This window comes from Alosa pseudoharengus, unplaced genomic scaffold, assembly GCF_046254945.1.
Source record: "Alosa pseudoharengus isolate Yale_2024_CS ecotype anadromous, Long Island Sound unplaced genomic scaffold, YU_APseudo_1.1 YU_APseudo_1.1_scf_16, whole genome shotgun sequence".
Lineage (NCBI taxonomy): Eukaryota > Metazoa > Chordata > Actinopteri > Clupeiformes > Clupeidae > Alosa > Alosa pseudoharengus.
Window position 1 is genome coordinate 15,892,253 of NW_027468630.1, and position 27,621 is coordinate 15,919,873.

General features: G+C 43.8%; 1 protein-coding gene across 1 annotated transcript in view; it reads right to left on the minus strand.

The window, feature by feature from the left end:
• Positions 1–27,621, minus strand: part of rtkn2 (rhotekin 2) — a 29,835-nt gene continuing 2,214 nt past the window's right edge. The window contains exons 2-12 of the mRNA XM_076287213.1: positions 26,696–26,841; positions 18,896–18,945; positions 16,625–16,678; positions 15,713–15,830; positions 14,756–14,953; positions 11,487–11,581; positions 11,029–11,135; positions 10,682–10,813; positions 9,859–10,012; positions 6,368–6,475; positions 1–1,213 (exon numbers count right to left, since the gene is read on the minus strand). Coding sequence (XP_076143328.1) covers positions 609–1,213; positions 6,368–6,475; positions 9,859–10,012; positions 10,682–10,813; positions 11,029–11,135; positions 11,487–11,581; positions 14,756–14,953; positions 15,713–15,830; positions 16,625–16,678; positions 18,896–18,945; positions 26,696–26,841 — 1,767 coding nt within the window. The 3' untranslated portion in view covers positions 1–608. The remainder of the gene's footprint in view (positions 1,214–6,367; positions 6,476–9,858; positions 10,013–10,681; positions 10,814–11,028; positions 11,136–11,486; positions 11,582–14,755; positions 14,954–15,712; positions 15,831–16,624; positions 16,679–18,895; positions 18,946–26,695; positions 26,842–27,621) is intronic.

Below are 27,621 nucleotides of genomic sequence, written 5' to 3' on the forward strand. Positions count from 1 at the left end.
AAACCAATGTGGCCCTTGAGCCAAAAAGTTTGCCCACCCCTGCTCTAAGAGCACTATCAGCTTTGGGTGCAACATGACAAAACTGTCCATTGAAAGATCTGATCTTTAGCAGCAGTGACATGTTTGTAATAAAATACACAAAAAAAGGCTGCGTATCATTAAAGGCAACCAATCACATAAATCATTTTATATCACAACATGGTAGTGACATATGAAGGACTTGCTCAACAATATTATCATATTAATTAAACCATTCAAAATCCAAAACTCTCAAAACATAGATTAATACCAACATCAACACCCCTGATGCCTGACTTCATTAAAAGTGGCAGATTTCGATAACGATTAGATACTACAGATAATGGGTTAGGATTAGAGTAAATGTCACTGATAATGAGTAGATACTACAGATGAGGGGTTAGGATTAGAGTAAAGGTAACTATAGTAACTGATGGGATATTGTTTAAGATAACTACAGTAGCTGATTGGTTATAAGTATATTGGAGATAAGACTGGTTCAAATGGGTTGGGGTTTAGGGGGCTGACTGGTTCAAATGGGTTGGGGTTTAGGGTGCTGAGATGCAGGGTTGGGGTTAGGTTCAAAAGGCTCAGAAGGCTTTAGGGTTCATGATCTGCCTGAACGACTTCCTCAGTTTGTGCCGGGGGGCAGGGACTGGTGGCTGCTGTAGGCTCAGTGGAGGGTTCCTATTGGTTGAGGCAGTTGTCTGTAGAGCGCTTTGGTTGGAGGAAGCTTTTTTCTGCAGCTGTTGTATGACGGAGGAGAACTTGCTGTCAAGAGACCGACGTCCTGACCGAGGAACCGCCTTTAACTCCTTCCCCTTCTCCAGATTGGACGATGTGTCTGTAGAGAGGTTCTCCTTTGGCTTTAACACCCTCCTCTTCTCCTGATTGGACGGCTGGGATGACACTGTCGGAGTGGGCGGTGCATACGGCAGTTTATCCTGAGGGGGAGGCGGGGCTTTGCGTTTCTTGTTTCCCCGAGCGACTGGACTGAAGCAGGATTGGTGGGGCTCCTCCCCTGGTGACATCACCACCTTCTGCACCACCAGGGGGCGGGAGCCCTCAAACATAGCTGACCAATTAGGAGGCTCCAGTTGCTCCTCCTGACCAATCAGAAAGCGGCCTCCAGTCTCCTCGATCTTGTTGTGGATGATGTCGGTTACACTCTCAAACTTGCCAGGAGAGTTGATGCCTGCAAAAATACACACACGTTACATCATCCTGTACCCATAGAAACACCCCCAGTGCCCCCCTTTACCCTGTGTGTAAAAAGTTGTGGCCTTGTATTCATACATCAGGGCCTAAATTTCACTGCGGGATTGCGGGTATTGCGCATAATTTGTTCAAGTCCCGCAACTCTAGCCATTATAATGCGAGAAATTCCCGCATACACTTTTACAGCCTGTCTGATGACGTTAATGTAATCAAAAAGTGGCGTGAATGCGGTGCGATTGGCCGGACGGATCAACTACCGAGTTAAATTGAACATAGCCTCATGTAGACGCAGACACACACACACAGAGAGATAGAGAGAACCACTTTGCGCTTACGCAAATAGGCTACGCAACCATGGCAAACTTTTACATCTGGAGAGAGCTCCTTGGTAACTATCCTGCTAGCTCAGGTCACGTCTGCCAGTAATGCTGACTAAAATCATTAGTAAACATTGCAAAACACTTGATCCCAGAAAGATTGTCTTCGACTTGTTAGTTTAATTGCATCCACATATTCTTATGCACTATGCACAACTTTTATTCACTAGCCTAAAACCGTCAGGCAGAAGGCCAATTACTCTTACGTATTTCTTAAAGTGACAGGCACTCAATTACACCTACACATCACCAATGTGCACTCAATTAGACCTACACACCACATTAAAGATATGCCTAAGTGTAATAGTTTAAAAATCTAATCTAAGCTCAATATCAAATCTAATCTCAATATGAACCAACGCAATTACCTAATCGCAATATTAACCAATGCAATTGACCTAATCTCAATATGAAACAACTAGTGCTGTCAAACGCTTAACATTTTTAATCACGATTAATCGCTGAATTCCTTAAGTTAATCACGATTAATCACATATTTTTTTATCACATGATTAAAATTCTATTATTTTGCATTTCTGAACTTTCAAGGAGTCCATATTAACAATATAAAGCAATTATTGTATCTTGATTGGGATTCAAATGAAAGCAAAGCAAGTTACTTTATTAACTTAACTTTAAGACGTAGGTCTATTTGATTATTTAAAATCAAATTTCAGAAGATGTGCAGCAGACCTGAGGCACACAATATATTCTTCAGAAATATAGCAGATATAAACTGAAATAAATGTTACCGCAGAAGTGTATGCACAAAATGTAGGCCTACACACATTATAAAGGGCATAACAAACAGAAAATACTATATTTCATACTATATTCTTTATCTTTGAGTTCAGTTGAAAATAAGGAACTTTTCAACATGAGTGCACTGCCATTTTATGGGCCTACAGTCTATGGTGCACAGTCACAAGCCACACACATCAGCGCCAAAGTTTTTAACAGGCAAACACTGGATGAACAATGGATTTTATGGAGCGGCATCGACCAAATATAACTGAATCGTGATTTACACGCCGGCAAAGTGTGATGCTGGTGTGCGGTGTTGTATTGAAAAGAATGGAATCTAATGTAACTGAATGTCGAAAGCAGAGTGCATCACACTCATATCGGCATCGGTGTCCACAGCAATTTAAAACACCATTCAGCCGACCAGGAGTTCAGAACTGCGTTGGTGTTTATCATCTCCATGACTACAGGAGGAGGACTAGGAGGAAGTAAACTTCTTAGAATATTTGCTAGGAAGTGTCTGGCAGCAGTTTGAGGACAAGAAACGGTGCATCAATGCCAAAGAGTCAAAATAGTAGCAGCCAAAGAGGATTGTTGATAACAGAACATGTGACAGTGAAAAAATCTTTGGCGGCACACGTTTAATGCGTCAGCCTAGGCTACTACTCTTTGGCCGGCTTGTAAGCCCAAACAAGTGTGTGCAGCATGCCTTTACGTAGCCTACTAACGGTGCATCATCATAAAGATACATTTAATCTGCATCACTCCCCATTTTAGCAGAAAACAAGTTCACATTATATCATTGATTCCAAAGACAGCTAGTAGGCTAATCACACCTTGACGTTACATCTAGTTATTAATTCACAGGACATTCAATCATTTTACTAACACGGCAGTTATGAAGAATTATGTTCATGTAACTTACTCATGTCGAAACTACATTACCAACCTAATTCGTTTGCAATACCCCAATGTTGAGGACAAATTTAGCACGTAGCTACACTTACCATAATATCCCATGTAAAACGGTTAGCTTGCTAGCTAGCCAACTGTGGAACTTCAGTATAACATAGCCAATTATCTTACCTAGTAGTAGGAAAAAGGCTACGTTCATATTACAAGTGATAGAATGAATGTGTGACTTATGTTTAGTTGATGATATGAAATGTAAAGTTAAGCTTGCCGAAATTAGTTATAGTCAGCCACGGCAATTTGACTGTGCCTACATTCGTGACATTTCTGTTAGTAAGAAAGAGCAAAAAATAGGAACATAGAATACAGTAATGGTCACATTAAAGGGGTGGTTCAGGATTTTGGACATAGGACCTCATTTCTAAGTTAGCAAGTGTGATATACTTCTAATTGCAGAGTTCGCAGGTGCTAGGCTAGCGCATGTCATCGGTATGTGTTAGCCTGCCACTAAAACAGTCTTACCCACTCCAAAGTACACCCGAGGCAAATTCCAGACAATCGATGTAAATGTCTGTGTTGATAGAATAGTGTAAGAAATACAACTACCCTCGCATCGCGTTGCAATAGTTATACTTTGTTCCCTGAAGTTGGTAGTAGGCATTTAAGCAACGCAGCGGCGGACTGATATTACCTAGGGCTTACCTAAGGCTACTACTAGGTATCCCTATAGAGTGTCCCAGTGACTTCCGTTTTACTTCCGCTACAAGGGACCTATCTTTCAAAAAAATATGAACGGGAGTTAATGGAGAGATAACAATTATTTTTTGGTCCAGTTTGAATTATGCCACGAATTTCACATACGATGTGTGTGAATTTAAAAAGATAATTTTTCACGTCAAGAAAGTACTGTTGTTCGATAGACTTCAAAAGTTATGTTGGTTTTGTGCGAATCCGCTCAGTGGACTACATCTCTCCTCTCGAACGATGTACGTCACCAAACGTAATGAAACGATAAGATTAGCTGTTATGCTAGTTAACGGTTGCATCTTGCTGCCTGCTATGTCACTTAACAGTATCTAACGTACAGTCTATGGACGAATACAACTTACCTGATGTGTTTAATCCTCTGACTCATGGTATTTTTATCGGCAAGGAAAGCCCAATTAAGACGTGTTGCTGGTATGCTTGTACAATCTAGTGTGGCTGTGAATGAGCTAACTTCACTAGCGCGACTGATGGGTTTGTAGTCGTTGGAAATACGATCTTTCACAATGTTGTAATTCAATAGTTACGAAACAAACTGCAAATGTCTTTACATGAAAAATTGTCTTTAAAATTGACAAACATCATATGGGTAATTCAAGGCACAAGTCAACCGGGACCAGAAAATAATTTCTTTTGCCATAGACTGGCGTTCAAATTTTTTTGAAAGATAGGTCCGGAAGGGGCGTCACTGGGACACTGGAGTGACGCAATACTACTAACCAGAGCAAGTATAATTCCGCCGCTGCTAAGAAACTAGTCCCTCAAAATGTAATGCGATCATTGAAATGCAAGGATAGAATAATGTTAGAAATAAAACTATCAACACAGTAATTTACATCGATAGTCTGGCGTTATAATTTATTTGCCTCAGGTCTACTGTGGAGTGGGTAAGAATGTTTTTAGTGGCAGGCTAACACATACTGATGACTTGCGCTAGCTTAGCACCTGCAAACTCTGCAACTAGAAGGACGGGAGTAAATGTGTTGAAAACGGTCTCCACTGATAAATATCACACTTGCTAACTTGGAAATGAGGTCCTATGTCCAAAATCCTGAACCACCCCTTTAATCCGATAAACACACAGATAACTCTTACACCAACCTTATTTTGTGCCCTTTATTCAAATTTGTTTCAAGATTTAGTAAGTATAAGTCATTTTCGCTCCCCACTAAGATACATACATTGAGATAGCAGAGCTCTATCGAGATGACTGGCATCATATGTTATGGGTCATCATAAAGTTAGGAACGTTTATTTTTGGTGACTTAAAACATTTCTGTTATACACCTTTCCTGAATTTAGGAAAACAATGACTATGGACCAGCTGTTCTGTAATGACTTTCTAAACTAGTTACTAAACTACCCACTCCGTAGGGGTGAATAGCCTTGGGTAGCGAAGTACAATATTGCAATCTGACCTCCTGATGGCATTTGTCGTTTTTCTCCCAAGTTAGCCTCTATCCTCTTCTGCCGTGTTATCCCAATGAAGCTAACTAGACGTAGCTAGCCGACCGGAAGTTTAAAGACAACGTGGAATTTAAAAAAATGGGTGGGGCTGAATAAGGTGAATTGTTTAGTTTCCTGTCTAGCTAGATGCGGTGTGGTCTTGTAGTTGTTCTAACGTTACTAGTTGTTGCAGCATGTGAAAAAACTACAAAGTTTGTTACACCAAAAAGAATGTTAATCTCGCGATAAAAAAATTGACGGCGTTAAAATAGGTTTACGTTAACGCCATTAATAACGTGTTTAACTGACAGCACTAGAACCAACGCATTTACCTAATATCAATATGAACCAACGCAATTACCTAATCACAATATGAACCAACGCAAATTATCTTTTGGAAATTGATCTTAATGCCTTAATTGATCTTATGACAAAATGAGGAAAAATCCAACCTTTAAGGACACCAATAAATGTTCTTCCTAAAAAAAATACAGGGGCCATAAGTATTCATACCCCTATGTTAAATTCCCATAGAGGCAGCAGATCTTTATTTTTAAAGACCAATTATTTTATGGATCCAGGATACTATGCATCCTGATAAAGTTCCCTTGGCCTTTGGAATTAAAATAGCCCCACATCATCACATACCCTTCACCATACCTAGATATTGGCATGGTTTTATTTCAGTTAGCCCAATAGTTGGTTTGATTTGCATTGATAGATGATCTTATGGAAAGTACCCCATGCCAATCGTGAGATATGGTGAAGGGTACGTCATGATGTGGAGCTATTTTAATAGCCAACTGGACTCACCGTGACATGCTTAGGGGTTAGGGGTTAAGGTATGGGGGTGAGGGTTGGGGGTTAGGGGTTGAGGCTGGACTCACTTAGTTCACTGTAAACAGTTTCTGGCTGTTTTGCTTGGAAGAGCGGTGGTTTCCGGGGAGACAAAAGCTCGATCTGCATGAGCTCCTCACAGCACTGCTTCCAGGAACCTGAACACACACACACACACATTTAACACATACCCATTCAGGGATTCAATATTGAGTGTGTGATCCAAAGTTGCACAGGTAGTGTGTGTGTGATCTTGACTACTTGCATGTGTGTGTGTATGAGTGTGAGATCCTTCCTTACTCAGGTCGTGAGTGTGTATGTTGAGAGAGTGTGTGTCTTAACCAGGTTGTGTATGTCTTAAGCAGGTTATGTGTGTGTGTGTATGTGTGTGTCTTACCCAGATTATGTGTGTGTCTTACCCAGGTTATGTAATAATAATAATACCCAGGTTATGTAATAATAATAATAATAATAATAATAATAATAATAATAATGTTTTATTTATATAGCGCCTTTCTCAGACTCAAGGTCACTTAACAAAGTCAACACAAATAAAGCAAGACAGCACAAAAACAAACAGACAGTCAAAAAAAGGGGCATTTGCGATGAGTCAAGTGGTGGTGGAAGGTGAAAAGTGTTCCTGAAACAGAAAGGTCTTGAGGTGAGTTTTGAAGAAAGGAAAGGAGGGACAGTCACAGAAGGATTGAGGGAGGGAATTCCAGAGCTTAAGGGCCATGGCGCTGAAAGACCTGCCACCTAGGGTAGAGAGTCTGGTGCGGGGGACAGAGAGGAGATTTTGATTAGAGGATCTGAGGGAGCGGGAAGGAGTGCAAGAGATCAGAAGGTCAGGAGGAGCAAGGTCATGGAGGGCTTTGAAAGTGAGTAGTAGAATTTCGAATTTGAACCGGTAACCAGTGAAGCTGAGAAAGAATAGGGGTGATGTGTGCAGATCTCTTGGTATGAGTTATTAGTCTGGCTGCAGAGTTCTGAATATATTGTAGTCTTTGAAGTGATTTAGTGGGGAGGCCAATGAATAAGGAGTTGCAGTAGTCTAGGCGGGATGGGTCTGTGCATCAGTGGTAGAAAGGAAGGGGCGAAGGCGGGCAATGTTCCAGAGGTGAAAGAATGCAGTTTTAGTGAGGGATTTAATGTGGGGGTCGAAACTGAGTGAGGAGTCAAGCAGTATGCCAAGGTTTCTGACAACAGGAGCGGATTTGACAATTGTACCATCAATGTTCAGACTGAGACTATGAGATTTGGACAGTTGAGGTTTGGGGCTGATGAGAAGGATTTCGGTTTTATCTGTGTTGAGTTTTAGAAAGTTATCTTGCATCCATAGCTTTAAATCAGAAAGGCAGTTAGTGAGTGAATTGGGAAGAGGGTCAGTGAGGGAGGATGTAGTGAGATACAATTGGATGTCATCGGCATAGCAATGGAATTGAAGGCCATGTCTACCGATGACTTGGCCAAGGGGCAGGATATATGGAAGCGGAGGGGCCCAAAAACAGAACCCTGGGGGACATCACGAGTGACAGGGGATGTGGCAGACTTGTGGACCCAAAGTGACAAACTGTTGTCTGTTGGAGAGGTAGGACTGCAACCAGTGGAGGGCTATGTCTGAGATACCAAGAGCTGACAGGCGGGAGATGAGAACATTGTGGTTGACAGTGTCAAATGCAGCGCTTAAGTCGAGGAGGATGAGAATGGTTGGTGAGCCGTTATCAACAGACAGGAGGTAATTTAATACTCGCAGGAGTGTTGTCTCTGTGCTGTGATGTGTACGGAAATCAGATTGGAAGTGCTCATACAGTATATTGTTAGTGAGAAAGGAGTGAAGTTGTGAAGCAACCCCTCTTTCCAGTACTTTGGCAAGAAAGGGGAGGTTTGAAATAGGACGGTAGTTGGAGAAAAAAGTGGGATCAGAGTCAGGCTTCTTTAAAATAGGGGTAACTGCAGCAGTTTTCAGAGCAGGGGGAACAACACCAGAGCAGAGGCTAGTTAACTAGTACAGCCACTGGTTCACAGATAGCTGTGGTGCATGCCTTAAAGGAGAATTCCGGTGTGATTTTGACCTAAAGTGTTTTGAAACAGGATACCGAGTGTGAACGTATGTCTCATAGCCCATCTCGGCTTGTCCCCTGCACTCCGAAATCTGGCGCTAGTTAGCCGATGCTACCAACAAGGCGGTCAATGGTGGTGCCTCGGCATCGGCATAGCCATGCAAATAAATCACTGTTTTACACCATTTACGAGGCTCAATGTATCTCCACACTTCATTGGTAGACTTCCGAGGGCCCTGACATTTAAAACGAGACATTGAGAACTTTAAAAAAGCACTGGTAGTTTACTTACAAGACGATTTATACAGACAGTATCTTCTCGAAGTTTAGCGTTTGCAGCCATCTTGAATTTAGTCACGATAAGTCAAGTGACGAGTAAGAATGAACAGGTATGATAAGGGATCAGATTCCAAAAATAATTCCGTGGAAATGCATGGATTCCAGTTGCTGCTACTGGAAGAAACTGTAATCCATGCATTTCCACAGAATTATGGAGGGGACAAGCCGAGATGGGCTATGAGACATACGTTCACACTCGGTATCATGTTTCAAAACACTTTAGGTCAAAATCACACCGGAATTCTCCTTTAAGTAGGGGGGTGGGGGCAGGGTCAAGCTGACAGGAGGAGGGGTTAGATTTAGTGATGATATTTGAGACAGTAAGGGCATCAACAGGTTTAAAGTGGGTGAGTTTAGGGCCCAGCGGAGGAGAATATGTAAGACAGATTGAGCAGAAGGTTGAAAACTATGGTAAATCTGATCAATTTTGTCTTCAAAAAAATGAAGGAAAGCCTGGCACTGCTCAGGTGTTTTGGGGCAGGCAGAGGTTTGAGGAGTTTATTGACCATCCTGAAGAGTGTTTTCAGCCTAGATTTAGAGCAGTTGATGAGTGATGAATAATACCTAGAGCGGGCCGCATTAAGGGCGTCCCTGTACTTGTGTATGGGGTCAGTATAGAGCATTGAGTGAATGGTAAGACCAGTTTTTTTATACAGGCACTCAAGACGTTGGTCCTGTTGTGTATGTGTGTGTTGGTAGAGTGTGTTTGCCCCCACAGGAAAGATTGTGTGTCTGTGTGAGTGTTGGGAGAGTGTGTATGTATGTGAGTGTGTATGTTGGGAGAGTGTGTGTGTGTGTGTCTTACGCTGGTCGTGTGTGTGTTGGGAGTGTGTGTGTGTGTCTTATACAGGTCGTGTGTGTGTTGGGAGTGTGTGTGTGTGTCTTATACAGGTCGTGTGTGTGTCTCACGCAGTTTGTGTGTGTGTTGGGAGAGTGTGTGTGTGTGTGTGTGTGTGTCTGTGTCTTACGCAGGTCGTGTGTTGGGAGAGTGTGTGTGTGTGTGTGTGTGTGTGTCTTACGCAGGTCGTGTGTGTGTTGGGATAGTGTGTGTGTGTCTTACGCAGGTCGTGTGTGTGTTGGGATAGTGTGTGTGTGTCTTACGCAGGTCGTGTGTGTGTTGGGATAGTGTGTGTGTGTCTTACGCAGGTCGTGTGTGTGTTGGGAGAGTACAGCAGCCCAGTCATGCAGGTCAGGGGCGGTGCCTCGGAACACATGACTGCTGGAGGCGGAGCCAGGAGTGCTGATGGTCATGGAGGCAGAGCCATGCTGGTCCCTCAGGATTCTCACACACGTGTCCTAAACACACACAGACACACACACACACACAACCATGGACACACACACACACACACACACACATGTACACACACACACACACACACACACACACACACACACACACACACATGCACACACACACATGCACACACACACATGCACACACACACACACGCACGCGTGCACGCACACAATGATGTACACACACACACCCACGCACAACGATGTACACACACGCACAACCATGTACACACACACACACGCACAACCATGTGTACACACACACACGCACAACCATGTGTACACACACACACACACGTACACACGCACACACGCACAACCATGTACACACACACACACACTCACACACACATGCACAACCATGTACACACAACCATGTACACACACACACACACACACACACACAACCATGTACACACACACACACACACACACACAACCATGTACACACACACACACAACCATGTACACACACACACACACAACCATGTACACACACACACACAACCATGTACACACACACACACAACCATGTACACACACACACAACCATGTACACACACACACACACACACACAAAAGGTAGTCAATCCATTTTCAATGTATGATGCAATGTCAATGTTTCAATGTTTGACACAAATGTAGGAGTTCCAGTTGCTAGGTTACCATAGTGATGGGCAGCGTGAGGAATGGGGCCAGCTTGGCTTGGACCTCTTCAGGGCTGAACCAGCAGCTCAGCGTCGCCCCCTGCAGCTCACAGTGCAGACTGCAGGACCGAAACACTCCCTCCACACACACCTGCACACACACACACACACATTCAGATAACACGGCAGGACTGTCTCACACACACTCACACTCATTCATAAAAGACTGTAGGACTGTCACACACACACACTCTCTCTCTCTCTCTCTCTCTCTCTCTCTCACACACACACACACATAGCCAACACTGTACTGCCAAATACATACATTGAGATAATATTGCAGAACAGTAACACACACACACACACCTGCTGGCAGAGGGTCCCGCTGTGTGCTGGTAGTCTCACGCAGTCGGGCTGAGCGAGCAGGCGACAGCACACACTCCCGTACAGGGGTAACCATGACGACGACTCCGCTGGAAAAGCCATCACAAGAGCTGCATGAACACCAATGTGTGTGTGTGTGTGTGTGAGAGAGAACACTGCACATCTGATGTCGTTCTACAGTTGCTGAGTGACATTCAAATGTTCATGTTCAAATGTTCATGTTCAAATCTGCAGTGGTCTCCTTCAACTCATTCGAATGACACTCAGCAACTGTAGGATGACATCAGAAAAATGTCCAGTGGTCTCTTAATTATTGTGTGTGTGTTACTGGTCTGGGTCGTGTGTGTGTGTGTGTGTGTGTGTATTACCGGTCTGGGTGATGAGTGTGTGTGTGTCGTATCGGTCTGGGTTGTGTGTGTGTGTGTGTGTGTGTGTTGTACCAGTCTGCGTGACGTTGAGTGAGTGAGACAGGAAGTCTCGCCCAACCTGCTCCAGGCCCAATGAGGTAAACGCCAACAAAGAAAAGGACACGCCCCTAAAAACAACACATCAATCAGCAGATAGAAGCCCAAGTCTACATGAAAGTTTATGTTTCACTGTTACAGGTTCAGCTGTCACATATGCTAGTCAAGGAATCTTACGATGTCGTTACATAGTCATAACTATGGACATGACGACTGCACTGCTCGGTCGTTTCAAAACACCAAGGAAAAAGCTTTCGTTTCGGTGGCTGAGAGCATGTCCGCTCTGCAACGGCTAAGGGCTTTCTGGAAATGTCAACGGGGTAATCTGAGGTGACTCCACGCAAAAACACCAAGGGCTCTATTTTGCACTCTAGCGCAATTGACTTTGTATACTCGCGCTTTTGTCTTTCCTATTTTGCAGTCAGCGCATATTGGAATTTTCCCTCCACAGGTACATGTGCGCCCACGGGGGCGTTTCAGCGAAGAGGGGGCGTGTTCCGGCGCAAACGGTCCCAGTTGATATTTTGCAGTTTCAGAAAACAATTCCGCCACAGACCAGGAACCTCCTGGTCTAAAGTCAGTGGCGCAAATTCAGATGCTATTTTAAGGGCGCATGCATGGCCACAGGCCTACAGGAATGAATGCTATGCACACCGATCTAGACACCCTGTGCACAGACGGAAACATTCAAAGCCTTGATAATATTTGTCCGTTTACTGGGTTTGTTCGTGCATTGGTCAACTAAAAATTTAGTAGCCTATATAGTACATCTACATGCAATATCTTTACAACAACAACGCCTAATTACGACCTATTAATTTGGACAACTTTATACAGCCCTATAAAGGCTAAAGTTACCTTTAGTTTTGTTCCAATTTACCGTTGTGTATGGCTTTAAACATAGTGTGCGCTTTAACATCAGCCTATAAGCATTATTCCAGCTGCGCTAAGGTTTTGACAAGCACCACAATTTTGCCTACCTTGTTGTAGCCCATCTGAAATAACTTCCAAGCTTTGCTATGTTCCCTCCATCCTTTCGTTGTTTTCAAAAAATGTTTTATATCCATGATGGCCTTGAAGTCGAGTTTGTGAATTCGCTTAAATAAGCTTATTATGTGCTGTTAACCAGCAACCATAGACAGTAAAAGAAAGCAGCAAGTAGCCTTGGCTACAATTTCTGTAGTTGCTGCGTCCATTCATTGTTATTCTCTCTCCTGCTCAAACAAAAGTTGTGCGTGCATGAAGTTGATAACATGTTTACAAACTCTACTTTACATAAAATATTGTAAATAGCCTATTGTCATGCAGTTAATGGGATACTGTGCAGAGTTGGAAAGGTCAACTTGGAAACTGTTTCTGTTTCCTGATGGCAAGGTACAGCCGTAGCTTACACCTGCAGGAGCGCTTGTTTGGGCGCCTGTGTTGCGCAATGCACTTTGCTCCTCTCATCTATACGACGCAGTTCCCATTTAGGAAATATTAGAGGACTTAATGAGACGTGATGTTGAACTGCATGCCAATGCCATTTAACCCAAATGCCCCAGCAGCAGCACGGGAGAGGAGGGCTTATCTGACAGATCTGCATTGTTTATACTCTATAGTGAGATAGATTACATTGCAAAAATATCACCATGCATTCATAACCTCGTGATTCAGTGAGAGGGATCCCAAAACATCGGAAAGCAACATTTCTGTATTACATTTTCTCAAGAGGAAAAATCAATAGCAAACTGTTCCCAACTGACTATAGCGCTGTGAACCGTTCCTGGCTGCGCCTGGCAATTCCGCCATCATAATACGCTCTGATTGGTTTATTGCATGTTACGCCCAAACCACACCCATGATTAATGTAGCTACTTCAGACCACCCCATTTTAGATTTGCGTCGGGCACAACAGTCATGATCCCGCCGGTAAAATAGAAACAGCGCCCAAGACGCGCCCACAAAGCGATTTACGCGAAGTCAATTGCGCTAAAGTGCAAGATATAGCCCCAACTTTAGAATGTTTCTCCACACTATTTGAGTTAAACGAGCACGGTGGTGTCTCATAAGGAACCAACTTGTGTTCCATAGGTCTTGGAATGATTTTTGGAGTGTTTAGAGGTCCCAAACGCGCTTAAAAGCTTGCCCCTTAGGTTAGCTTTATAGCTAATTTCGAAGGGCTGCAGCCAGGGCAGATCTCCGGTTTGATAAAAATCCATTTTTGTCTGGTTTTTTGCTTACCCCAACACGGGGTGACCCAAGGGAAAACGATTTGAGTGAAAGATGGCCGTATTTTCCCCTTTAATGCTAAAGTTGCTAATTGTGGGTGAACTTAAAAAATGTGACCTGCTTCTGTCTATGGTGCTGAGGAGTTTGTTTTGGTTAGCTCTCATAGGAAAACCAAACTTAACTCTCTAACACACTAACTCTAAACACAAAAAACACGACATGTCAGATGACAAATGTGTATAGGGCAAAACATCTGATGATGCATTTCATTATCAACAGTTTGGCAGGCGTGATTATCCAAAATCCGCGAAATGCCACTTGCACTACATTTTGCACTAACCTGTTTGCACTATTTATTTTGGTTTTGAGTGGTTGGTAAGTAACAACAATTATTTTTGTGTACAAATCTCGGAGCCTAGGCTGCCTACAGAGACGCGTTTTTTGACAGCCTGCTTAAGGGGCGGGCAGCTAGCGGATCGTTAGGAAAGATTAGATGAATGTGATCATTTATATTTGAGCCTGCAATCGCTGATAACTTTAAGCAAGCCTATACAACAATAATCTCTTACATATTGTTTATTTGTAATATTTTTTAAAGATGTTCATGCAGAAAATCTATTATAATGTTTCACCACTAAATGAGAATGTATTTTTGTTGAAATTGATTTACATGGTATATGGTATCGGAAAAAGTATTGTTTAAGAACCGGCATCAAAATCAAGGTATTGAAATGGGCACCATATCGAAACATTTTCAACGATACCCAGGCCTACCCTGATCTCTAGAACTAACCTGTGTAGGGAGCTTGAGGGTCATGTGATCCACTAAGGATGTGCGTTTTCTTAGTGTGTGTGTTGTTTTCTAACTGGAAATTAGATCTGAAGAAGGTGCAGGGAATGCAGGGGATCATAGTCGGAGTGCTCCAATATGAAAACACATTTGGAGCCAGTGTGTGTGACCCCTTTGTGTCTGTCTGTAGGTCTGTGTGTGTGTGTGTGTGTGTGTGTGTGCGCGCGAGTGCACACGTTCTTACGTTGGCAGGGGGTGTGTCTCTAGGAAGTCATCCTGCACAGAGTCGGGCTGTGGGTGAAGTTTCCTTCCTGCAGCCTTCCCCAGAGATGAGCGAAGCTTATTGGCCAGTTTCCTGGGCGTGGCAGTGAGGGGTGGAGCCTCCCCCATGGAACAGCTGTAGAGCTCTAGCCTCAAGTGGAAGTCCGACTCAACCTCCTCACTGACACACACACATACATATACACACACACACACACACAGGCACACACACACGCACACAAACAAATATTGAAAAGGACAACATACACTGTTAGGAAGCGGAAAGTCCGAAAGCTCTACTTGGGTCTAAGGGGTTAACTAAACAAAAGCCTCCTGCAACACAACATAAAACAAACAACACAAAGGCTAGCTATCTGCTAACCCTACACCTTAAGTATGGTGTAGAACTTGGTAGTAGGTCCTAACTGCTCGTGAATGCATGTGTGTGTGTCAGCTTGGCAGGAGCCTCACAGAGTGGTCAACATACCTGTGGCGTTTATGGGTTTTAGCTGGGCAAGAGCAAGCGTTAAATGGTTCACTTAAAGTATTATTTTATTGCTGGTGGTGTAAATCCAAACGTAAGTCCATAATATTCAAAGGCCATGAGCTACGCAAATGTGGCTAAAAACAAAGTAGGAAGAGCCTTGGATCCTCCAGCAGGCCTCAAAACCATTTGTCTCCCGATTGATAGGACAGGTGTGATGGACAGGTGTCATTAACCAATTAGCCACATCAGGTAGTCACATCACTGAAGCCCTGCCTTTCAGTCAGTGATTTCCCTACCAAGTGACTAACTTATCCTAACAACACACACACACAAACTAACTTGACTGGCCCACAACAGAGACAAAGACACACACACACACTCTAACTTGACTGGCCCACAACAGAGACAAAGACACACACACACACACACACACACACACACAGTCAAACTCACAACACACTCTGTCCATTGAAGCAGATGTCCGTCATGTTCCGGTCCACCACCTGCATCTCAGAGTCCAGAACATGGCGACCCAGAATCATCAAACTGAACACAGCGACGGATCGCGAACCTGCAGACAGACAGACAGTCAGACACACACACACGTCTCTGTACACGTGGGCAGTCCTTGTGTCTGCTGTCCTGGCGTGGGCAGGGGATGGCGTGTTCAGTCTTAGCGTGTTTAGTCCTAGCGTTGGGCAGCTAATAGCGTGAGTAGTCCTGGCGTGTGCAGGGGATGGTGTGGACAGTGCTAGCGTGTGGGCAGTGCTAGCGTGTGGGCAGTGCTAGCGCGTGCAGGGGATGGTGTGGGCAGTGCTAGCGTGTGCAGGGGATGGCGTGGGCAGAGCTAGCGTGTGGGCAGTGCTAGCGCGTGCAGGGGATGGCGTGGGCAGTGCTAGCGTGTGGGCAGTGCTAGCGCGTGCAGGGGATGGCGTGGGCAGTGCTAGCGTGTGGGCAGTGCTAGCGCGTGCAGGGGATGGCGTGGGGAGTGCTAGCGTGTGGGCAGTGCTAGCACGTGCAGGGGATGGCGTGGGCAGTGCTAGCGTGTGGGCAGTGCTAGCGTGTGCAGGGGATGGTGTGGGCAGTGCTAGCGTGTGCAGGGGATGGTGTGGGCAGTGCTAGCGTGTGCAGGGGATGGCGTGGGCAGTGCTAGCGTGTGCAGGGGATGGCGTGGGCAGTGCTAGCGTGTGCAGGGGATGGCGTGGGCAGTGCTAGCGTGTGCAGGGGATGGTGTGGGGAGTGCTAGCGTATGGGCAGTGCTAGCGTGTGGGCAGTGCTAGCGTGTGCAGGGGATGGTGTGGGCAGTGCTAGCGTGTGCAGGGTATGGCGTGGGCAGTGCTAGCGGACAGAGGGACTAAAACTTACTTCCTTTGTTGTTGAAATGATCAGAGTCTCTCCACATGAGTGGAATTCGCAGACCTGGAACATAAGCGCACACACAGCTCACACAAACGCACACAGCTCACACTTCAACATAGTTCATCATCACTGAATGTTATGACATCACAAACACACACTGAGTGACTTATCACATTACAAACACACATACACACACTGAGGTCCAGATGTACTAACGCTTTTGTGCCCACTTTAGGTGTATTTGTTTCGCAAAGTGCAAGTAAAAATATAACTGCAAGCAGCAATGCGGGGGCCTAGCAGTGCGCTAGAGCAGCAATGGCATTGCCATGGCATGAGCAAGCACTCACAGCAAGAGGCCAAATTACACCAATATCCTTGTGCGTTCTCACAATCAGTTACCATGTCCCTCTACCAAGTTTGGACTTCATACACCAAAGTGTTGCTGAGATGTGAGCTCACTTTCTTTATTACAGCAGCCCTAGAGCCCAAATGAGACCACTTTCCTTGCATGTCCTCACAATCAGCTAATATGTCCATGTATCAAGTTTGGACTTCATACAATGAAGCGTTGCTGAGATATGAGCCCACTTCCTGTATTACAGCGCCCCCTATAGAGGCCACATGATGCCAATTTCCTAGTGCGTCCTCACAATCAGATACCAAGTCCCTGTACCAAGTTTGGACTTCATACATTAAAGCATAGCCGAGATGTCACCGAGAAGCCACCAAACACTTCCTGTTTGGTGGCTTCATTGCCATATTTGATTGGCGGTCACGGGCAAACAAAAATGAAATAAAACAATCTGACAAGTATCGTTTGTGCGGCTCGGTCTGAAGATCATCTCCGACAAGTTCTGTGAAAATCGGATGAAATTTGTAACTGCTGAAACTTTTCGTAGAGTTTGGACTAAATCCAATATGGCGGAGGTCCAATATGGCGGAAAGTGATAGGATAGGGGTCGATGAACTCTGTATGGTCCAAGGATTCAGACACTACCTCAATTGTGAAAATCAGACAAAAGAGTCAAGGATCACGCGCATGAACGCATGTCCAGCAATGAACTGGTGGTGGCGCTAGAGTGTTCAATGTATATGCATAAAAATTGCTGTGAGTGATTGGGACAGTGTCCTGACTAATGTTATCGAGTTTTGTTATGTTAACTCAAAGAGTCACAGAGATGTTAGTCCACTTCCTGTTTGGCGGGTTCATCACCATATTTGATTGGCTGTCACGGGCAAACAAAAATGAAATTGAAAAATCTGACAAGTATCGTTTGTGCGGCTCGGGCAGAAGATCATCTCCGCCGTGAAAATCGGATGAAATTTGTGAACGCTGAAACTTTTCGTAGAGTTTGGACTAAATCCAATATGGCGGAAGTCCAATATGGCGGAAAGTGACGTAATAGGAGTCATTGAACTCAGGTCGGTCCAGGGACTCCAACAGTGCCCGATTTGTGAAAATCGGATGCACCGTTCAATGGTCACATGCGTGAATGCAATCCAGTTTTGACCCATTGGTGGCGCTAGAGTGTTGGGCATAGAGTTCTGTAAATTGGTGAGAGTGATCATGGGACGGTCCTGAATCAGTGCGCCGAATTTCATAACTTTCGACCCAGCGGTTCAATTTTCGACCAAATTTTGACCCGTTGATGGGGCTAGACGGCTGGGTTTAGAGATCCGTAAATTAGCGTGAGTGGTCAGTGGAGTGTCCCGAAACTTCGCTGCTAGGCCCCCAAAAATGGAAATGTATGTACAAACAGGCTGCACTGAGGTAAAAGCGCAGACTGCAGACTGCCTGTCGCGGGAGCTGAGAATGTCAAATTGCGCTTTTCCGTCTCATGCATACACATGGTGTATAAAGGTGTTGATCTAATGTCTATCTTCACCTGAAAGGGCAACTCTTCCTTTGTGAGTGTGTGTGTGTGTGTGTTTCAGTGTGTATAAAGGTGTTGATCTTACCTGAGAGGGCGATTCTTCCTTTGTGTGTGTGTGTGTGTGAGAGAGTGAGTTTGGGTGAGTGTGTGTGTGTTACTTGTAAGTGCAGTGTGAGAGTGTGTGTGTGACAGTGTGAGTGTTTGTGTGAGTGTGTGTGTGAGCATGAGTGTTTGTGTGAGTGTGTGTGTGTGCGTGTCTGTGTGTGAGTGAGAGTGTGTCTGAGAGAGTGTGACTGTGAATAAGTTAAGTCAAGTCACATTTATTTACATAGCACACTCACACACTTAAACGCAATGCAATTGACCCAAGGTGTTCAAAGTGTGAGTGTGAGTGCGATCTCACCTGAGAGGGCGACTCTTCCTCTGCAGGCTGGCCGCTCTGGGGTTTGGGGCCTGGTGAAGAACACAGCATGTTTACCTGTAGGTGGTGTGTGTGTGTGTATGCGTGTTACCTGTAGGTGGTGTGTGTGTGTGTGTGTGTGTGTGTGTGTGTGTGTGTTACCTGTAGGTATGGTGTAAGTCAGTGTTTCCCAAAGTCTGGGTCGCGACCCACGGGTGGGTCGCAGAAGATTTTATTTGGGTCGCCAGCACAATTTATGTTGTGTTATAGGCCTAACTGATACCATTTGTCATTTGATACCAGGAAAGCTAACAGTTTTCTATTAGGATGTAGATTGTTAACTACCACAGTCACGGTTTTGTCATAAAAGCTCATGAAACTGGCGCATGAAACTGGGGGACGAACGCATCGCAGAGGGGGTGCCAGCATGGATATCTACCTCTCAAAATGAAACCGTTCTATGGGGCGCCTGCCATGTACCTCGCAGTTGTAAACTGCAAGGGACATGAATGCGCCTATTTGCACGAATATTAATAGATACCAGTTCCTCAACTTTACCGATTAAAATAGTGACCGTGCTGTCAACTAAAGCAGACATCCAGACCGGACATGAGGCCATTCAATTTGCATACAGTTTCGATTGCAGATGCAATCTTTAAAGTTAATAGCAACCTCCTCACATTCTTATTTCTGATTTAAAATGCACAACAGTGCATTATATTAGTCTACAATTTAAATGGGCATTTTAAACACTATTCCTCTCGTTTTCTACCTCGCTAACTCCAAAGTAAAGGCGCATTCTTCCGGCTATTGAGCAAACGCCTCTTGTTCTGATATAACGACTATACAATATAATATAATACAACAATACAATATAACGACTTGAGTTATTTGCTGTTTACATTGGAATTGACGTCCACAGTGTTATGGACCCATTTGTCTGCAACGCAACCTACAACATTTTTCTTTAGAAATACAGGAACAGCTTACTATGCTGACGAATGACGACTGCGCAACATGCGAGAATTTGCCCTACTCTCGGATGCGCATTAAAACGTATCTTTTCAGTAGTCATTTCCAACTTTTCACGCTGATGGTGCTCAAAATGCAACACAACCGTGTTCAAAGCAGGGATCCTATAGCAATGTATGGTTGGGGGAGGCATAGAAAAGTTGGAGAACCTGTGGCCTAAAACAATATTGGTGGTTGCAGGGTAGATTTGAAGTGAAATGGGTCGCAATGGTCTGTCATTTTTAAAAAGTGGGTCACCAGAAAAAAAGTTTGGGAAACACTGGTGTAAGTGTTACCTGTAGGTGGTGTGAGTGTGTGTGTTACCTGTAGGTGTGGTGTAAGTGTTACCTGTAGGTGGTGTGAGTGTGTGTGTTACCTGTAGGTGTGGTGTGTGTGTGTATGCGTGTTACCTGTAAGTGGTGTGTGTGTGTTACCTGTAGGTGCGATGTGTGTGAGTGTGTGTGGTGTACAGTATGTCTTCGTATGCGTGTTACCTGTAGGTACGTTGCGGTGTGTGTGTGTGTGTGTTACCTGTAGGTGCGGTGTTTGTGTGTGTGTGTGCGCGTGCATGTTACCTGTAGGTACAGTTTGTGTATTACCTTTAGGTGCGGTGTGTGAATGAGTGTGTGTGTGTGTGTGTGTGTGTGTGTGCTAACTGGAGGTGCGATGTGTGTGTGTGTGTGTGTGTGTGTGTGTGTGTGTGTGTGTGTGTGTGTGTGTGTGTGTGTGTGTGTGTGTGTGTGTGTGCGCGCGCGTGTTACCTGTAGGTGCATTGCGGTGTGTGTAGGGTCATTCTACGAAACCGGTGCCTTTTGCGTCCGGTCCATTTCATGAGCTCTCAACAATGTAAAAATGTGTCAAAATGTATTTCAAAGGATCAAACCTGTTAATTTAAGTGTTATGAATTACATAATGCATATTTCAATGTCATTGTAAATATAAATCCTACACTTTTTAGTCATCTTTACCAAGGACATGGCCAATTTCCCCATGTCCGGAAAGTCACATATGGAATTTGCACCTAATATATTAATTAGAACATTTCATTTTTTAACCAAATTTTCATTAATGTCATGATTAAAAATATGCTCTTGATACTATACTATATGTTTTTTTAAAATAAAAGTATGATTTCCTATACAAAAATCATGATTTATGCCCGTCCCGTAGTTTTACATACCACCCCATAACGCTTACATGTTCTGGCTATTACAAAGACACTGTTTCTTTAAGTGACCTCACAGACAGCAGATGACATCACTCAAACCCTTGCAGGAGCCAAGGTCTCAAGCAGGCAAGTTCCCACACAATTTGATATGATTTATTTGCTCTTTTTGGTAGTTAGATAGGGTCCGTTAAGCTTAACCTTACCACCCCATAACGTATAATAGATAGGGAAACTGTTAAATTAGGATTTTTTTTTCAACTGTAATGTAAAGTGAAGGAAATTTTAAACTGAATGATATATTTGCTATCTTAGCTAGTCAATAACAGTGCTAGCTGCAGTCATTCTGAGGTGAAATTTACCACCCCGTAACATACCACCCCATAACACTTTGTATCGTTATGGGGTGGTAAGGGGAATGTAGAGGGGGTGATAAGGGGAATGCAGAGTGGTTGCCATTGCCATTTAGATTACACAATTCATAAAAATTATATTTATATATAGTTTTACATACTGTGATGAATGGGGGAAACCTCTGTTCTTTCTGCAGTGAGCCCTTAGCAATAAGTCCATAGCAACCAGCTAATCTGTTGAATGCTGGTTCATCAGTATGCATTGGTCACTGTTAATATTTTATGACTATATTGTATGCCAATGTTAGCCTATTGTGGTGAAAAATAATTATTAAACAGCTTAACTAGTTGTGATGGACTTGTTGGGAAGGGCTAACTACAAGCAGAAAGGAGGTTTCTGCGGTCATCACAGCAAATGAATGCATTTCAAAATGTAGAGTACTTAGCTTTTTTGTGTATCTAGTGACAACCCAGTCATGAACTCTCTCTCTCTCTCTCTGTCTCTCTCAACTTGGCACACACACCTAGTCAGTGTAAATAATTATGATAATTTTCATAATTTGCAGACAATTATGGCTCCAATGAGCAATGCTGAACGACAGCGACTGTTCCGTGCTCGCCGCAATGCCGATCCAGAGAGGAGGCAGCAGTATCTAGAGATGGAGCGGCAAGGAGACGAGATGTCGAAAGAGGGAAGAAGTTGTTGATCAAAGACCTGAGTGAGAGTGACCAACGACAGTTAAGGAAAAAGTGGAAGGAACAAAATGAGGCCCCGTCCATTTATTAGGGAAGTGCGGTGTAAGTTTAAATGTTACTAACGAAGGTATTATAGCAATATTATAAATCTGGCGACGGAATAGCCTAGAACTTGGGTAGGCCTAGCGTTTAGTAGCCTATGCACTTGCGGTGATAGCCAAAACTAATGTGAATCGCGGACTATCCTACAACCAAAGAAAGTAAAGGAGATTATTTGTACCTGCGTTAGCCAAATAAAGGACGGGACTGCACCCTTCACAAACCGTAAAAATGAAGTTTATTAGTTTTACAGTTGACTACAGTTGACAGTTCACTATCAGTCCACACAAACAATTCTGGTTTCCTTGCACTAGCCATTTTCGTCGTAGCCTATTCTGTCTGTTTGTATAGCCTACAGCACGCAAGCTTTGGTCAATTTCTGTAACAGAAACAGTGCCACCTCTAGGCCTGGGATATGAAGTAACGTGTTGAGTCGTGTTGAGATGGATCCGTTTGGACGCAAATATTCTTGATACGGTTCCAGGGAAGACGGAGGAAAAAAAGATTGGTTTGGTACGTGTGGACTAGCCCTGGAAAGCAGGCAAAGGCTAGCCTGGAAAATCCAGACCCTGATAATCTAGAAAGATTAAGGGTCTGGCCACGAACAATCATGTAATGGCCCAACTCGAGGGGTGGCACCAAGCATGCATTTGAAAATCTCACTGCACGCAATTGGATAACACCAGACCAATGTTTACTCTGAATGATTACGGACTTCGACGCAATTGGATAACACTACGATCAATGTTTCCAACGTTGCAACGCTGTCGTCATCAGTTTAGCTCGCCTCTGGCCCGCCTATGTCAGATACGATTTGATTGGTTCTACGGGATGCAAGGGGAAAAAGTAACGTGCATCATTGCTCATTGCCAGAGTGCCTCGCAGAGACAATTCCATTGTGCTCTTGCGAGAACTCTGGATTAGAGGGTGACAATTTTTCGGGACTCCCGCGGGTCACAGTATTCCCGTGGGTTTCCCGCAGTACGGGAGTAAATTTCACTGTTGGTAACGTGATTGGGACGGGACAGGAAATAATAAACGGGAGCTGGCGGGAAGCCAAAAATTAGGCTATTAACTTAAAAAAATGACGCTGCAATGCAGTGAGTGCGCCCAAAGACGTGAGACATTTCGTTTTAGAAAAGATAACCAATTACAACCCACAATACGTTTGTTGTTGATTGGTAGCCTATCAGAGCAAGACAAGCAGCTGCCCTGTTCACAATCAATCAGCTTCAGATAGGCCCTGAGGCAAAATGGATGCAAAGAAACAGTTACAGGCGAAAGTGTCAGCAAAGTACGGCTCTATTCAATTGCACGAGCTGTCCGGGAAAAGCAATTCTCGTTGAGTTTAATGTGTCATGCAATGTTGGGGCATGGCACCTCGACGATCGCATTCCTCAATATATTTAGCCTATCTATCGCATAACCTGGCGGAACGCAAAAAATAGTTTTGTTTACTCATAGCAACAACGTTGCTATGCTTCGCTGGTTTAACGTGATGAGAACGGTGCAAACCAAAGATTCTAGAACAGAGCTCTGTTCTAGAATCTTTGGTGCAAACTTAACTGATGGGATGAGATCTAACTAAGAAATTATTTAAGCATAGCCTACAGCAAAGTACTGTAAAATATGTAATTTTAATGTAGCCCAAAATGATCGGCTATTAAAGAAAAGTTAGACAAGGCTTTCTGCCCTACCAAAATGTATGATCACCGCACGCTACTGTAGCCTAACAGTCGGATAACTTTAGACATCAACATAGGGAGCGGGACGGGATTCGGGAGTCTTTCTCTCGGGATTTTGCGGGACAGAATTTTTTTGGGGGGGCTGTCACGTGATCGGGATATGACGGGAGTATTTGTGCGGGCTCGGGATGGGACGGGAGTGAAAATTGCTTCCCGTGTCACCCTCTACTCTGGATTTCCAGGGTAGGCAAAGGCTAGAATGAAGGCTTTTGACACCCCTCCTGAGAGTACTTTATCTTTTTCAATGTACTCAATTTTATGATCATATTTCAAAATGAATGTACTCAATCTTCTGAAATCTATCCATGTTGAATGTACCCAGTATTACATGACATAACATGCATTTTGAACTTCATATCAATAAATATGTTTATATATACTTTGGATCTTGACTTATTACGACATTAACAGTCCACACATATGTCCAGAACTAATCAAATTATTGTTAAATTATGGAAACAAACAAAATTAACCACCCCGTAACAGGATTTACCACCCTGTAACATGACTTACCACCCCATAACATGTGTGTTTTTTAAAAAAAATACTAGAGAGTGAGTGAAATAGCCCATAAATAAATGTTTGATCATAGTGTGATGAAGTGAGCCTATTTACACATGTAGCTTTAATTTGACAATAGGAAGTGAAATAGCCAATATTGTTCAAAACACCAACCAATGGGCATGCGGAATTCACAGTTTGAAGATTAGAATCTAAATTCTGCAAATCTCCAATTAAAAAAGAAACCTATAACTTTTAATATCAAATTAAGGACATTTTTATGACAGGAAAACATGAAATGTTCTGAATTCAATGTATGCATTATGTCTAAAATGGAGCGCATCTTGTCCGTTACGGGGTGGTAAAAAAAAAGACACCTGGGCTACAATAAAAAGGAAAATATTAATAGGGATTTATGCCTGAGGTGGGAAAATATTTTTTTATGCAGGTCATATATGTCTTATATCATGTGGATGTCTTAAAATATGGTTTGTCCTACATGATTTTTTAAAAAAATGTCAAAGTGAAAAGGCACCGGTTTCATAGAATGACCCTGTAGGTGTATTAACTGTAGGTGCGGTCTGTGTTTGTGCGCGTGTTAACTGTAGGTGTTGTGTGTGTGTTTGTGTTACCTGTAGGTACGGTGTGTGTTAGAGCTTAGATCGGGCCCGACCCTACCTGACCCTACCCCGTGCACGTTGTGTCCGAGCCCGGCCCAGCCAGACACATTAACTGTAATTATGAGCCTGAGCCCGATTTAAACATGACAATTTTTATAACTGACATTCTCAACTAAAATTCCGAGTTGTTTGAACTACAGAAATCTGTTTAGAATTATCTTAATGAATAATGCAACAAGGACGAAGTATAAGTATATAGTATATATACTCTTTTGATCCCATGAGGGAAATTTGGTCTCTGCATTTATCCCAATCCGTGAATTAGTGAAACACACTCAGCACACAGTGAACACACAGTGAGGTGAAGCACACACTAATCCCGACGCAGTGAGGCTACAGCGGCGCTCAGGGAGCAGTGAGGAGTTGCCTTGCTCAAGGGCACTTCAGCCGTGGATGTGGGCATGGGAAAGCAGTGCTCAACCACTTCTCCCGCCCACATTTTTCCTACTGGTCGGGGATCGAACCGGCAACCCTTCGGTTACAAGCCCGAAGACCTAACCAGTAGGCCACGGCTGGATGGATGGATCCGAATGAAGAAACGTAAGCTACTTACAACGTAAAATGGCCTTATGTCCCTGCAGCAAAACTCAACGCATTTCTCTGTGAGGGCTTGTCTCGCTCTCAGGGGTAGCCTATGCTTGGAGAAGTAACAAAAGAGGACATTGAAGGCTGACATGCCATGGCAAGCTGCTTCATGTGTCTGTTCCTCGTCAAAGTCCCTGTTTTTTTGCTGTCAGAGCAGCGTGCCGCACTTAATGCACTCGACAAAGCCAACACAACAAACACATATGTTGTCACTGCCCACGACTTTTTTAAAATGGTTCCATACCTCCGACTTTCCTCCAAACTTGCTCAAAGGTAATTCTCCTGTTTTTTTATCTTGAAGCTCCACGTTGCAGTTAAGCTACACAACCCAGCACAGCAGGCCCGGTGTGATGCGTGCGAGTGGAGACACTGTGCATGACACGTGTTGCATTTTGCAACTTTGTAGCCTAAGTGTAGCGACTTTGCTAAAATATATATTTAATATTTCTGATTATGGCATAGTTTTCTCCCCACCCAATTAGGCTAACTTGTGCAACTTTGTACACAAAGCATACTTTGCTAAAAAGTGTTACTAAGGCATACTTTGCTAAAATATATAGAATGTTTCTGATAATGGCATAGCTTTCTCCCCACCCAATTAGGCTAATAAAGTAGTGATAAAAAAAAAAAACACAAATGCTTGACCAAGGGCCCGGCCCGGGGATAGTGGCGGGAAATATCGGCCCCACCTGGCCTGCGGGTTCCGGCTCGGGCGGAGAATCTAAACTCTAGTGTGTGTGTGTGTGTTACCTGTAGGTGCAATGTGTGTGTGCATATTACCTGTAGGTGCGGTGTGTGTATTCTGACATTGGAGGTAAGGATGTTCTTGTGTGTGTGTGTGTGTGTGTGTGTGTGAGCGTCTGTTCGCGCTTGTGCATGCGCATTACCTGTAGGTGCGGTGTGTGTGTATTCTGGCACTGGAGGTAAGGATGTTCGTGTGTGTGTGTGTGTGTGTGTGTGCGCATTACCTGTAGGTGCGGTGTGTGTGTATTCTGGCACTGGAGGTAAGGATGTTCTTGGTGGCCTCCAGTTTCTGCTCTTTGTGGGTACAGAGCTGCAGGAGTCTGTACGCCGCGTCCCTTACACGAACCTCACGCTCATACACATCACGAGCCTACACACACACAAACACACACAAGGGTCAAACAGAAATGATACAAACCTCAATAAGACACCGTTTGACATGTTTAATTCACTGACCTACAAAACTGAAAGTACAGAAGAAGATTGTGAAAGTTCCGCTTATTACGAAGCTGAAGTTGCCCGCACATTCAGAATCCCGTTATCAGACATTCTCTGGTAGAAGCAAAGATTGTCTAGTTAGCTTTATCAACTGTCTAGAAGCTTTGTTATTGTTTACGTCTATGGTGCCAACTGCTAACTTGACTCTCGCCAGATGAATTTCGTTCCGCTTAGCTCCGCCTAGCTTCACTCACATCCATCTGGGACCTCTTCCATTGAGAGTGATTTCTGCACCAGATTTTATGGTAGAGCCAATCAGGACGCAGGGCGGGAGTTTCATAGATGTGACATAGGGAGGGAAAGTGAAAACCAGCGCCCCAAGTGGTTGCGTTCCTATCGAAGAGCAGCTCCAATGTTAAGTCCCATAGACCTATTTTTTAAAAAATATTGTGAAGCCAAATTAGCGATGTTATCCACCAAAAATATTTTTCATTGTCTATACAGTAATAATCTTCTAACTGTGAAAATGTCAGACACTATTTTGCCTTATTTAAAAAAATCGAAATTGCTCCTTTTGTTTCATAAACGAACTACAAAAGAAGTCACGTGACTTTACTCTTCGACATTACTCACGGTAGCATGGTTTGTTTATTAGCCTTAAAGTTAGCAACTTACCTGATGTGTTTAATCTAGGGCTGTCAATCGATTAAAA